Consider the following 12,615-nt stretch of genomic DNA (forward strand, 5'->3'; position numbering starts at 1 on the left):
CCGCCCCTACTGCAAGTTAGCCAATGAAAATCATAGATCTTCCCCCAGGAACACGGTAGCGCGACTCTAGACCGGAAGAAGTTTAATTTTCAGCAGATTCAAGATGGCGGCCCCCTTGTGTCAGTGTTATCAGGTGAGCTTTTGGGTCGTTTGGCGTTCACTGAACACTCAAAAGTAGGATTATTTCGACTGATGTAGATCGCGTACAACTGCTAACCGGGATCTCTGTAGCATGTCTTGTTTTTCCTACGACAAGACGGTGTGTGGACTGATGTTAGAATGTCAAGTCGGCTCATCCCGTCATTGTACCACGCTGACAAAATACGGAAATAATAAAGTACTCCGAATAAGACTAACCTTCCTATAAAGAGTGTGTGATGCTTTCATCAAGTGGTTCAAGTAACACAAATCCCGTTTTGACACGACTTCGACATTTAATATCTCGTCTCATGCTCACTTAACCTACATATGTGCGATCGTAATTGGATTGTCATCCAGTTTAATATTATGCGTCTGTCATCAGGTATGTTTAAAAAGATACTCTTTGGCATTCCCCTCATCGTTCATATTCCTGCATAATGGAGCAAATGTCTTCAGAATACGGAGCATGCTCGCAAGCACTTCTCAGGTAAGAGTATCGTTTTTTTTAAGATATAACAATACTCATGCGGACGTCTTGAATTGATTGAATTCCTGTATTCTGTTGGTACTATATCTCCCTGAAACGATACAAAGGTGCCCCGTACTTCATTTCATCAGGCGAGATATTTGTCAGGGGAGAGGGGCGGAGGAAAAAAAGGTTTTCTCGGTGAATTCTTGGACAACTTGAAGCAAGAGATGAGCAAAAACAAGGAAATGAAAGAAAACATCAAAAAGTTCCGGGAAGAGGCAAAAAAACTAGAGGACTCAGACGCACTGAGGCAAGCGCGCAGGAAATATGTTAGTATCTCACACAACTTGCATTTGTGTCCATCTATGCAATCCATTTGGTTGAGTTTGTAAAACCATGTCTTTTTGCTAGAAAACTATAGAGTCTGAAACGGTAAAGACTTCTGAAGTTCTCAAAAAGAAGTTGGAGACCCTCTCAGATACCGTGAAGGAGGTAAATGCCAAAAGCCTCTGACTCAGTTCCTTTACGGTCTTACGATCAATATGTGGCCCAAGTTGACTTGATCCATCTGCGTTCTTGGTGAATAGGGCCTGGAGGAAGTCACTCGTACAGAAATTGGCAAGAAGATTAAGGAGGGAATGGAGGAGGCAGCCAAAACGGCAAAGACTTCAGCAGAGAGCGTCTCAAAGAGTGGAGAGATGTTGGGAAAGACTGGTGCATTCAAAGCTATATCACAGGTTTGGAGGCACCGCTGCTTTGTCAAATGGGGGTTTTCAAAATGTTTGATTATGCATCCTCATGGGGGCACTAGTGAGCTACGGGGAGGTGAAATAAAAAGTAACATTCAAGATATTCTGTTTTTTAAACCTGTAAAGCCAACTTAATGCATTCACTCCCCCCAAACTTTTGTCTTTTCAGACTCCACATGTTAAATCCAGTTAACTTATTCATATTTTTTTTCCTCAATTTGTTTTTCATGACTTAAGTGTAAAAAAAAAAAGCTCTGAAAATGACTGTTACCATTAACCTTGGAGAGTTGTAGAGATGAGATTCGAACTTCAGAACTGTTGGGCAGAACTAACGTGCCACTCTTCTGGCGTAGTGTAACGGTATTTTAAAATAGGTTTTCAATTCTATTCTGAAGATGTATGTCACTAGTCCATAAAATCATGAAACTGTGTGTGCCTTAATGCATCACCAACACAAAACCATAGCTACCGTATAAAATTCTAGAGGTTTGCTGTCCCATGAGTGTGAAACAAATCATGCCTCCTTGATAATAAGATTTTAATTTTGAGAATTTCACTCTATTACTTTGTGTTTTCAGGGTATGGAGAGTGTAAAGAAAGAGATCGGCGATCTGGGCCACACTGGCCCCTACCGGCCCCCTCCTCGACTCCGGAAGAGGAGCGAATTCTCCTCGAAGGGGTCGTCAGATGACAACAGGGTCTTTGAAGCCAACGAGTACGTGAGTGGCCACCCGCTTTGCTCTCATGCTGAGAGGGGGCGCGCCATCGCCATGTTCTCCTCTCTGGACCATCGTGTGTTAATTAAACACATTAGCGAGGTTCTCATCATTTATATGTGCTCTTTAGGGAAGCCATGGGTGTGGTGCTCCACAAGGACTCCAAATGGTACCAACAGTGGAAGGACTTCAAAGACAATAATGTGGTCTTCAATAGTAAGGGGGAAAAGTGCTTCATCCTATTCTGTCATATGCCACAAATGCCTGGTTTTTGTAATCTAAAAAAATGAGCACAATATGCATTTTAAAGCTTTTTCCACCATTGGGAACTACAGTATATAGCTTAACAACTCAACAACAACATCAAAAAATTACATATTTTTCGGAGTAGTTGTGAAAATAAAGAACTGAGATATTGATGTTGCTGTTTTCAGAAATAACTAGTGACATTCAAACTCTCAACTCAACTTTATTTATAGAGCACTTTCAAACAGCATACGAAGTGCTGTACACGAGCAACTAACATATACAGTACAACTCATGTTAAATGAGTCAGCATACACCATTTAACACCATTTAAGTTCCACTGATTAACCCCGAATGAAGTTTAGATATTCTAGGAGTCTTTCCCTGACATATTTTGCTTTCTCGAAGGAGCCTGAAGGTTTTGCTCAAACACGAGCTGCTTTTTGGAACTGTTTATAATTCCGCCCACTTAGACTAAGGGCCCAGTTCCAGCTGAAGGTAAAACAACGCAAAGCATGATGCTGCCACTAATGTGCTTCACTGCAGGTATAGTGTTTTTTTTTTTGGTGCGGGTGGGGGGGGATGATGAGCAATGATCAGTTTTCTTGTCTTTTCATCATTTTTGGAGGCAACCCCAGTATTTGGTAATGTCACTGTTGTGAGTGTCATGTTATGTTTAACCCCTTGGAAATTCATCTGTACCCTTGTCCTGACTTTCACATTTTCACAGTGAGAGAGCTTCATCTAATGTTGTACACGTTATTTGCAAACCGTGGCTTGCGCCGTAGTATGTGACTACAAAAATGTCACAAACTAATAAAAACAGCTGAGCTTTTTTGGGGGGGGGGGTCATCAAAGGCACTTTAAATGGTGGCAGGTGTGTCCACGTTTATCCCAGTTTATTGGAAAACCAATTTCTTTTCACTTGCATTGTACAAGTTGTAGGTCACACAAATGGTGGAAAAGGTTTTGAAATTCTATACCTTGGTCTGTTTTTTTATCTCAGTTTTCCCCCTTTTTTAAATCACTGTACGGCTCATTGTTTCACCAGCTGACACAATGGGAAGTCACATTTTTACCTTTAACCTTATTCATACATTTGGGATTCTGTGCTCACCTTTTACCGGCAAACTTCATTCCCACTCCAGGGTTCTTTGAAATGAAGATGAAGTATGACGAGAGTGACAACGCTTTCATCAGAGCATCACGGGCCGTCACAGACAAAATGACCGACCTCATAGGTGTGAGATCTAATAGTCTTGCATTAGTCATGCTGTGAGGCTTATTCAAGATGATAACGGAAAAGTACAGTAGAACTGCTGCATCTTCTGGCTTGAACTTTGATGTTATAGTAATCTGATTAAAAGAAGAAATAGGGTGTAGCCCCCATTTTAATATGTAACAATCATTTGTTATTGACACTGATAGAGTAATGAAACAATATGTTGATTATTGTATAATACTCATAGTTTTGCATAATTATTTCAGAGTTTTCGTAAAATACGTGTGCAGCATGTGCCTGAACTACAACATCGTTACAACCGTCTGTCGCTGCTGTTTGCTGCTAAACTCTAATCTGTGTTTCACCACCACACATGTCCAGGTGGACTGTTCTCCAAGACGGAAATGTCCGAGGTACTGACAGAAATTCTGAAGGCGGACCCGTCTTTTGACAAAGATTCCTTCCTGAAGCAGTGTGAACATGACATCATCCCTAATATTTTGGAGGTATGCAGCAAACAGCCAGGATGTTATTGTGATATGGTTTTTTTTAAGTCGGTCAAATGCACAAATCGCGCTAAGACTCAATGCAGCCCATGTTTACGCACAAAAGATTCTGAAGTATGGAAATTGGGATTGGGAAACATTTCTCCCATCTGCAGCCTCTTCTCAAGGTTCCTCAATTTTCAATCATTTTGGGGTCCCCCCCCTTTTCCTCCTGGAGATTAAAATCAGGGGGTGCCGTTAATATTTGTAAACCGTGGGCATGATGTGGCACCACTTGAGACTTTCTGTGATGCAGGGCTATATGAATAAATTTGACTTGATTTGAATTAAAATTTGGCATTGTCAGAAAGGTATTGATTATATGTCATTGGGGAGCATCGCAATTTTATATTTCTAATAATTTGGAACATGGATGGATGGATATTAGCATGGCTCCAAATCTCAGTTCCGCTTTCTATCTGCAACCTTGAAAATTCAAAATATGGCAATACTTTTGAAATATAAATTCCTGGGCTGCGCTCTACCATCTTCCGTATCGTGTAACTGTACACAATGTCTTTTTTTCTTATTAATAAAAAATATTGTCTTTGTAAAAGACTTTTTTCTTTGAAAACAGTTTTTGTCTTGGATCTTTGATTGTTCAGATATACCTAACGATGTTATTATCCTTGCAGGCAATGATCAGAGGGGAGCTGGATGTTTTGAAAGACTGGTGTTACGAAGCGGTACACACTGACACACTCAGTACTACAAGTCTAGACAGTTGAATTGTTAAGATGTTTGGGCTTCATTCCTGGTCTGAGATCATGAATGTTAAGTCATCTTTTGGCTCTTTTTTTCCCTTTATAATATGCAGACATATAGTCAGATGGCACACCCGATCCAACAAGCGAAGGCCATGGGATTTCAGTTTCACTCAAAGATCCTGGACATCGACAGCATTGATGTAAGTAACAACATACAGTACCGCCAAACTCTGCCAAGATTTTGCTCAAGGTAGACGAGAATCAGCAGGGTGCTCCTTCTGCTCAACGAAGCCATCCTTAGCGGCTTCCCCTAAATTTCTGACAGATGGTCGCCACCGCTGGCGCCAATGTAAATTCCGGACTGTAATTGCACAGAACTTAAGCGCAACAAAAAGACCAAAGCAGATCCCACGAGACAGTGCTCACTTTTATCATGAATGATCTCACCATGTTTTGTTATAGAACAAATAAAATAATGGGTAATCATCTGTGAAATGACTCAAAGTACAGTGGTTGCAAATACTTAACCCAAAACACATTTGGCCAAATATCATTCGTAAGAGAACTGCATAAAATAAGTTGATTTAGTGCATGTTGTACACCACTGCATTCATTCAGCAACCGCATTTATAAACACGGCGCATACGGTATTGTTAAACTATATACATGTTAAAATATATCCGATTGTATCTGATTGACTATATTTTGTTTGAAGTCTTTAAAGGTGTCGGTTTAAACACTTTGCTTGTGTCCTCTTCTCCAGCTGGCCATGGGAAAGATGATGGACCAGGGTCCAGTCTTAATCATTACCTTTCAAGCTCAGTTAGTGATGGTAGTACGAAATACCAAAGGAGAAGTGGTAGAAGGTGACCCTGTAAGTGGCACACACACACAAAATACACGATACAAACACAGGTTTATTTTCAGATATTCTTTCAGGTTAAGCATGCCTGCTTGTACAATGGTCATTTAGATTTTGACACGAATATCACTAAATTTGGTGCATAATCACCGATGTGTGACTCTGACACAGGACATACATTGACCAAGTCTGATGCATTTGTCTGCATTTATTTATATCCTCAACCCTCAAGAATTCCTACTTAATGAGCTGTAAATCAGACCGATTGTCTATTCTAGTTCCTCAGGGACTTGTGGTGGTGTTATGGAGGCCAAGGCATCTATTCAAGAATCGAAAACAACAGCCGCTCACAATTCACAACATATTGACTGTCTCACAATCAGGAGGGACATTTACAATCTTCAACAGGGTTCAGATCAGGCCACGAGAACTATTAAACCCACACACATTAGGGACACATGAACCTATTTGTGTGAAAGGCATATATTAATTGACACTGTCAGAACTATATTCATAATACATCATTTATATTATTGTTTGCAGGAAAGATGCGTCTAATATTGTGCCCCTCGTGTATCACAGTATTTAGTAAATCTAATTGGGTATATCACCCAAATAAGATATCCTTTATTTGTCCCACAATGGGGAAATTTACAGCTACTATCAACCTAATATTGTTGCGTCACCTTTGAGAAAAACGATGAGTCATGTTCCTCGTTTTCTCTCTTGCTAGGATAAAGTTCTGAGGATGATGTACGTGTGGGCTCTCTGTCGAGACCAAGAGGAGCTCAACCCACATGCTGCCTGGAGACTACTTGACATCTCTGCCTCAAGCACCGAACAGATCCTTTAAGACTCTTTGATACCCGCAGAAGCAACACTCACTCAACCGCGGAGAGAACATCCTCAACCTGAACACCGTGTAATCAGATGGGGAGAAAACAGAGAGTCAGCTCGCTGCAGAAAATGTTTCTACTCCATTACGGTGGCTTTTTTTATGTCTCACACAAGGGGGCGGTAGACCACCAACCCCGCTAATCTATTCGAACTAAGCATGTAAGGTGCTGGACATCCACCCCTCGCTTCAAAATATTTTTTTTAGGTCCAGATGTCAAAATATTTGGAAAATTATAAAAAAGATTGCAACAATTTCTCCCCAATCATGTTTTCCACATCTGTAAATCCCCATTATGTCTGGGCAGCTACAACCCAAGCCCGTACTTGTATGATAATCATTCAGTGTAATTGTCAAACTGTCAAAAAGTCTGTATTTATTGTGAAAAGTAAAAGATAAACCTCCACCACCACATAACTACACGCGCACACACACACACACACACACTCACTAGTCGGCATTTTTAAAATAAATGTCATGTTGATAAGAATCAAATATACAGTCTGAGCATTTTTATGATTCCCATCTGCCTGATAATGTCTGCACACCAGTAATTATTTTTAGATTAAAATTCATTCTACATTGTCATAGCTGATTTTTTTCTTCCTTTGGGATTAAATACTGAGTTGCAGTGTGAAGTCATCACGCCGCCGCCAACCATTCACATTTATAATTACGCTTGGCAGGAAATGGTGATCAACGTCAACATATTTTTAAAGGATTTGTTTTTACTTGAAATTAGGTGTTTGTTAGGATTAGGTTGGCCTCGGAGTGCCTTTGCTCTGTAACACTTATGGGATAGATGTTTGTACTGGAAGTCGCCATTATGTTCACAGCGCACTGTGCTTGCTTTAACTAAAAGGGGTTATTATTCTGTAGAGTCTTAATGTTTGATTGTTAGATGTAAGTAAGCAATTCAAAAAGTTGACGTTGTTTATAATTCATGGTGGGTTAATGGGCCACTGTTGCCACAGTTACCCTTAAAATGTAACTGAATTAGCATCTTACTTGATATTATAAGTAATTTATTAATTGATCACTTCGTTTTGAAAGTTACTTAGTTGGGTTACACGTTACTTCTAGTTACAATCAGCAGCTGCAATAGCCACCCCAACGTAAACATGACAATTGTATTAACCAATACATATAATTTGTTGGAAGTGAATAACAGTACAGTATATTTAGCCGCCACCCGAAGAGGGCTTTTTATTACTGGTCAACAATGACTATTGTTCCTATAATAGTCTATATGTTGTTTCTAGTCTATAAGTCAGAGGTGTCCAAAGTCGGTCCTCAAGGGCCACTGTCCTGCCTGTTTTCCAGCTCTCCCGGGAGCAACACACCTGATTCAAATCATCGGGATTATTCGAATGCTGCTTCAGAGCTGGATGATGAGCTGACCATCTGAATCAGGTGTGTTGCAGCCGGGAGAGCTGGAAAACAGGCAGGACGGTGGCCCTCCAGGCCCGGAGCTGGACATACCTGCTGCTATAAGTACTTCGTCACGCATGATTGCATCAATGTTCAGGGTTGTAACACCTTGAAAACATGTATTTCCTGATTCTTATTCTAGCTGTCACTTCCAAATCTTCAAAGATTGCGTGTTTGTATTCATGGAAGAGTACGTTAAAAAATCCTCCTAGAAACGAGTTGCTCTTTATTCAGGCATTGAGCTTCCTTGGCCGGGTGTCTCAGATGAGTTCAGGTGCGTATGGCTCAGCGCAATTGTTGATTGCTTGTGGCGCAGCTATCAGACAGCCAGGTGGGTACATATGGTAGGCTCGGAGAGCACAATGCAATGTTGCATGCATTTGTGGTCAACATCCCGTTTCAATCCGTAGGGTTGATTACAGAAGTCCGCAGTGTGAATTTTGAAGACTGGCTTCATTTAGGTCCGCGTGTTTGCTTATACAGCCCTGTGTGGGTCGTCTGCTCCCAAAATTGTCCCCTCGTGATGGATCCTCCTTGTTGCTGAGCTGTGCTGAGGTAGCATCTCCAATGTGGCACTCATCGCTCTAAACGCACCCCCCACAATCTCCACACGCGGATATTCGCAGTTGCCACACTGGGGATTGGTCAACTGGATCTGGTTAGAGACGCATTGAATCAGAAACTCGCTGACACAAACTGTGTGTATACATTACGTGTGTGTATGTGCGTGTATACAGTAGGTCTTGATGTTGACCTCAGTGGAAAGACTCAATTTCTTAAAGGGGACAGAACAAAATCCTCTTCCATTTGTTTTACGTAAGTACAATTATGACGTATTTTAAGTGAGTTGTTACTCATTGTCTATCGCTTCATATTTTGCTGACTGATTTTCGTAACTGATTGCATGGCTAAGTAGCAGGAAAAAAAACAACCCACATAATAATGCTAATGCAAGTATTATCTTTGCATGGTAATAATGTGCGCACACTCACATTGTCAGTTGTATTCATTTAACAATACAGCTAACCCCAAGTTTAAAAAAAATCATAATTACTAAACCACAGTAATACCACAGGGAATACCGAATATGTCGTGTCGCAAACAGTGAAATGTCAGTCACCGATATCCCCAATATGTTTACAATAGCCTAATACTTTTAATTCTCAATGTACATCTTAAAACTTAAAAATAGATGGCTTGCAGATGATTTGGTGTCAGAAGGAAATGCAAGTGTGTTGCCTTATCCATACCTGTCAACTCATACGGTTTAGCCATCATTCATACGGAATTTGTGGTGAATCTAACGTATATGGCCGTATCGCACAAATCATACGGATTCTGAAAATTTCCGGGTTTTTTTTTTCACCAACTCCAAAAGATTTGGAGTTGGGGAAAAAAGTAACGCAGGAATACAACTCTGAACACAGTAATGCCGCTAAGTAGAATGATGATTAGACATTAACCAGACATTGTATTATGGAAATCTACAATAAATATCATTGAAAATTTCATGGGGGTTTTTTCTGCCGTTATTTTGACATATAAAATGCTTTGGTATGTTATAAGGATTTTTTGCTCTTTATAAGGATTTTTGGGGAGTTTATACAGGTTGGCGCTCCGAAAAGTTGACAGGTATGCTTATCCAGACGTCTCACAGGATTTTTAATAGCCTAGGGGCGGAGCCACTGGGTGGCCACCCGCACCCCTTGTCCGTCTGTATCAAATGCATGGCGCACCACTGCATACAATACATTTTTACATGTTTAATTGTGTAAACAAAAAAAGTTGTATCTTCTAACCACAAAGTACGATGCGCAATTCTTCCTTCTGTCGTGGTTAGTGGGTGTATACACACACACTGCAGTGGGGAATGAGGATGTACTTGTAAAGTGCACTTTGCATCCCGTGTGGACTGATGGAAACAGAATGAAGTAGTCACCACACGTGGGGCTTTAGGAGTCCGTAAGAAGCAGGCCACTGACAATCGGGTTGTTGCGCCCACGTCTCCGTGGGGGTACACACTCACACATGCACACACTAAGGCGCACATGGCAGTGGTGCTGTGTTACGTCCCAGGGAAGTGGGACACAAGTGTCACATTGACTCTCTCACTTGACGGGTGAGTGCAGACATCATGCTGAGTCCTGGAATCCAAGTTGGCAGATGCAAGCAGGGCTGACAGGCTGAGTGACAACAGCTTGGAAAATACAAACTGCACCGAAAAAAAAAAAATCTGCACCGTCAAGCATATGGAAGCATCAGCATGGAGGAAAGTACTTTTCACTGTAAAGCTCAATGATGAATTCTGAAATTCATTTTCATGACATTTTATCCTGTGACCCTAACATGACATCCCTGATACTAATTTTCTATCCCCATTGGAACTTAATACATGTAAAGCGTCACGTGCCTGTCAGATTTTTTTTTTTTTAAACAGCTGTCCCCATTTTCATCTCCAGTCATCTGACTGACGTCCCATTAACTATGCCGCCCTTGTGCTCCCCTGACGCTCGGCTTCCATAGGGATGATTTAACCGAGACGGTCCTCCGCTGAGGCTTTTTTTCCTTAATATGCCCTCCTTGTCTGTCTTTCGGCGGAAACAAATAGTGTTATGCAGTGAGTGTTTCAGATAATGTGACTTTAATACATCACGTCACAGCTCCTTATATACTTGATCTGAGTTGAAGTGAGTATTAACTGCCGCAATGTCTCTGATCGACTAGAAGTTTTGAAAAGAGCTTCATGAAGGTCACAGATGTAGACGTGGGCGTTTTTGCACGGGTGGGTGCTCCCTCTGACCCAGATTTGGCAGCGCACGTCAAAGGGCCTGTGCCAACATGGCATTTGATGGGCACACACACGCAGTGGGAAAAGTGCACTCTGCAGGACAGTCGGTTGCATTTCTGTGAAAGCACTGGGTCAGGTAGGAATTTTTGTATTGTCTCGTGGGAATGACTCCTTTTCTTGTTGAGGCTGCTCCTTTTGGTTTCGCAGAAAAGCCAAAGTATTCATCCTTTTCAGGTTTGCTGATTTTGCATGGTGTCACGCATGACAGTGGTTTTCAGCTGCAAAGTTTTGATGCTTGGTTTCTTGAATTATATGACATACTCTGTGTTGCCTTTTGAGGTTTTTCCTTCAAAAGTGCAGTGGATTCACATCAAACAGGCACCAAAAGTCAGCGATTGCCAACTAGGATGAAGCCACCTAATTTGTCCCCAAATTATTTTTCATTCAAAAAATAAAATCCTGGTTCATCTATCAAGGCAACAATGTAAAGTGACAGACACAACAATTACGGTAAGTGCTCTTCCACTAGACGACAATTAACTGTTTATCTGCTATTCCGAGGGAGTCATGCCTTTGTGTTCAATTAAACAGGCCCAAATTTCAAACTAAATAAAAAAAAACGGGTTAAATTGATCTCCCACATCATTATATTTCAGTATTCATACTTTCTGAAGCATTTTTCTTTGCTCGTTTGCCATGAGATTTTCCTCATGTAAAAGGGGTGCCTTAGCTTCGCCACTATGATTTTATTTTATTTATCTTACCAAAAGTTATCTGTTTCATCTTTTCATAAAGCCTTTCCTTGTTATTGAAAGTCTAACCATGTTCATGATCTAATAATGTTGAATAGTGTTTTGTTTTCCATGGAAAGTAATCTGTTCTTATCTCATTTTAGTACCGGTCCCGTAAGATTTGCTAGTGATATCAAATAATAACAATAACAGAAATGATCCGCTTTTAATAAAAAAACGAGAGTAGGAGGCAGATGCAAGAGAGGAACTTGCATTTGTTCACTGTTGCAGATGAGTGGCAAAGCTTGCAGTTAATTTATGCAGGGATAGATGTGGTGCTTTTTGCAATAATAGGCTGTGAGTGTACTCTGATCTGCACTGTGTCTGTCCCACCATGCACGTCCACGGGCCGCTTAGCCGTGGAAGACGTGATGCGACTCCCATGACTCACATTACAGTGCAAATGCTGGATGATGGCTCCTATGGCGCGTGTGTGGCTCTGCATGTGTCGATGCTGATAAATGAAGCAGGGGCACTGCTCAAGAGACAGGACATCTCATCTTTGTGTTTTTATTCACATTTGACATCCATTTTTTTCCTGATAACTGCCACATGACATGAGCAGTTGTAAGTAACAATGCTTTGTAGTCTATACTACAACTAAACAGCACGTGCACTGAGTGATAGTGTGGCAGCAACACAAAAATGTTCACTGTGGCACTCAACTCTACATTATGAGGGGACGTTTGCTGCTAGCAAGATTTGAATATACCATCATCTCATGAATTCCTCCCCTTCCTGGAATTTCGGACCAAAGGGATACCCTCATCAGTGTGATTCTGAAAAATGGCTTCTTATTAAGGCCTGCAATTAGGAGAGTGCATAGTTGTCATAAATATTTACATAGAACGCATATCCCGCTTCAATAAAATAGCAGCACCAGCAATGCTAAGCTAGCAACAGCACTGTACACCGACTGACATTTGGCGTGGCTCCTACCTTGATGGCATGACGTATTTGTAATTAAGTGTTACTTTTTGTGTTTTTACAGGTTTATTTTTTGGAATGTACAATGAGTTAAAAACCAAAGACGTGACAAACTTGTCAAGCAGA

At 41.0% G+C, this 12,615-nt stretch overlaps 1 protein-coding gene across 2 annotated transcripts; it reads left to right on the top strand.

The window, feature by feature from the left end:
- The first annotated feature begins 38 nt into the window (after positions 1-38).
- Positions 39-7,138, top strand: timm44 (translocase of inner mitochondrial membrane 44 homolog (yeast)). 2 transcript variants are annotated; one of them, XM_052074696.1, is made up of 13 exons: positions 39-133; positions 524-628; positions 736-939; positions 1,022-1,102; positions 1,198-1,347; positions 1,938-2,074; positions 2,206-2,291; positions 3,470-3,562; positions 3,925-4,049; positions 4,724-4,774; positions 4,906-4,995; positions 5,559-5,669; positions 6,391-7,138. In XM_052074696.1, exons 1-13 carry the CDS (start codon positions 104-106, stop codon positions 6,508-6,510), a joined length of 1,383 nt encoding a protein of 460 aa, XP_051930656.1. In that variant the 5' UTR covers positions 39-103; the 3' UTR covers positions 6,511-7,138. The 2 variants fall into 2 exon arrangements, with proteins under 2 accessions (XP_051930656.1, XP_051930657.1); XM_052074697.1 differs by having other exon boundaries at positions 760-939.
- Positions 7,139-12,615: the final 5,477 nt, after the last annotated feature.

This window comes from Hippocampus zosterae, chromosome 8 (assembly GCF_025434085.1).
Source record: "Hippocampus zosterae strain Florida chromosome 8, ASM2543408v3, whole genome shotgun sequence".
Classification (NCBI taxonomy): Eukaryota; Metazoa; Chordata; class Actinopteri; order Syngnathiformes; family Syngnathidae; genus Hippocampus; species Hippocampus zosterae.

Excerpts from the sequence above, each read along its gene's own strand:
- timm44 (XM_052074696.1), top strand. The coding sequence starts at position 104 with ATGGCGGCCCCCTTGTGTCAGTGTTATCAG. Across the intron at positions 629-735 it reads TGCTCGCAAGCACTTCTCAG|GTGCCCCGTACTTCATTTCA; the intron begins GTAAGAGTATCG and ends AACGATACAAAG. Across the intron at positions 4,996-5,558 it reads TGGACATCGACAGCATTGAT|CTGGCCATGGGAAAGATGAT; the intron begins GTAAGTAACAAC and ends CCTCTTCTCCAG.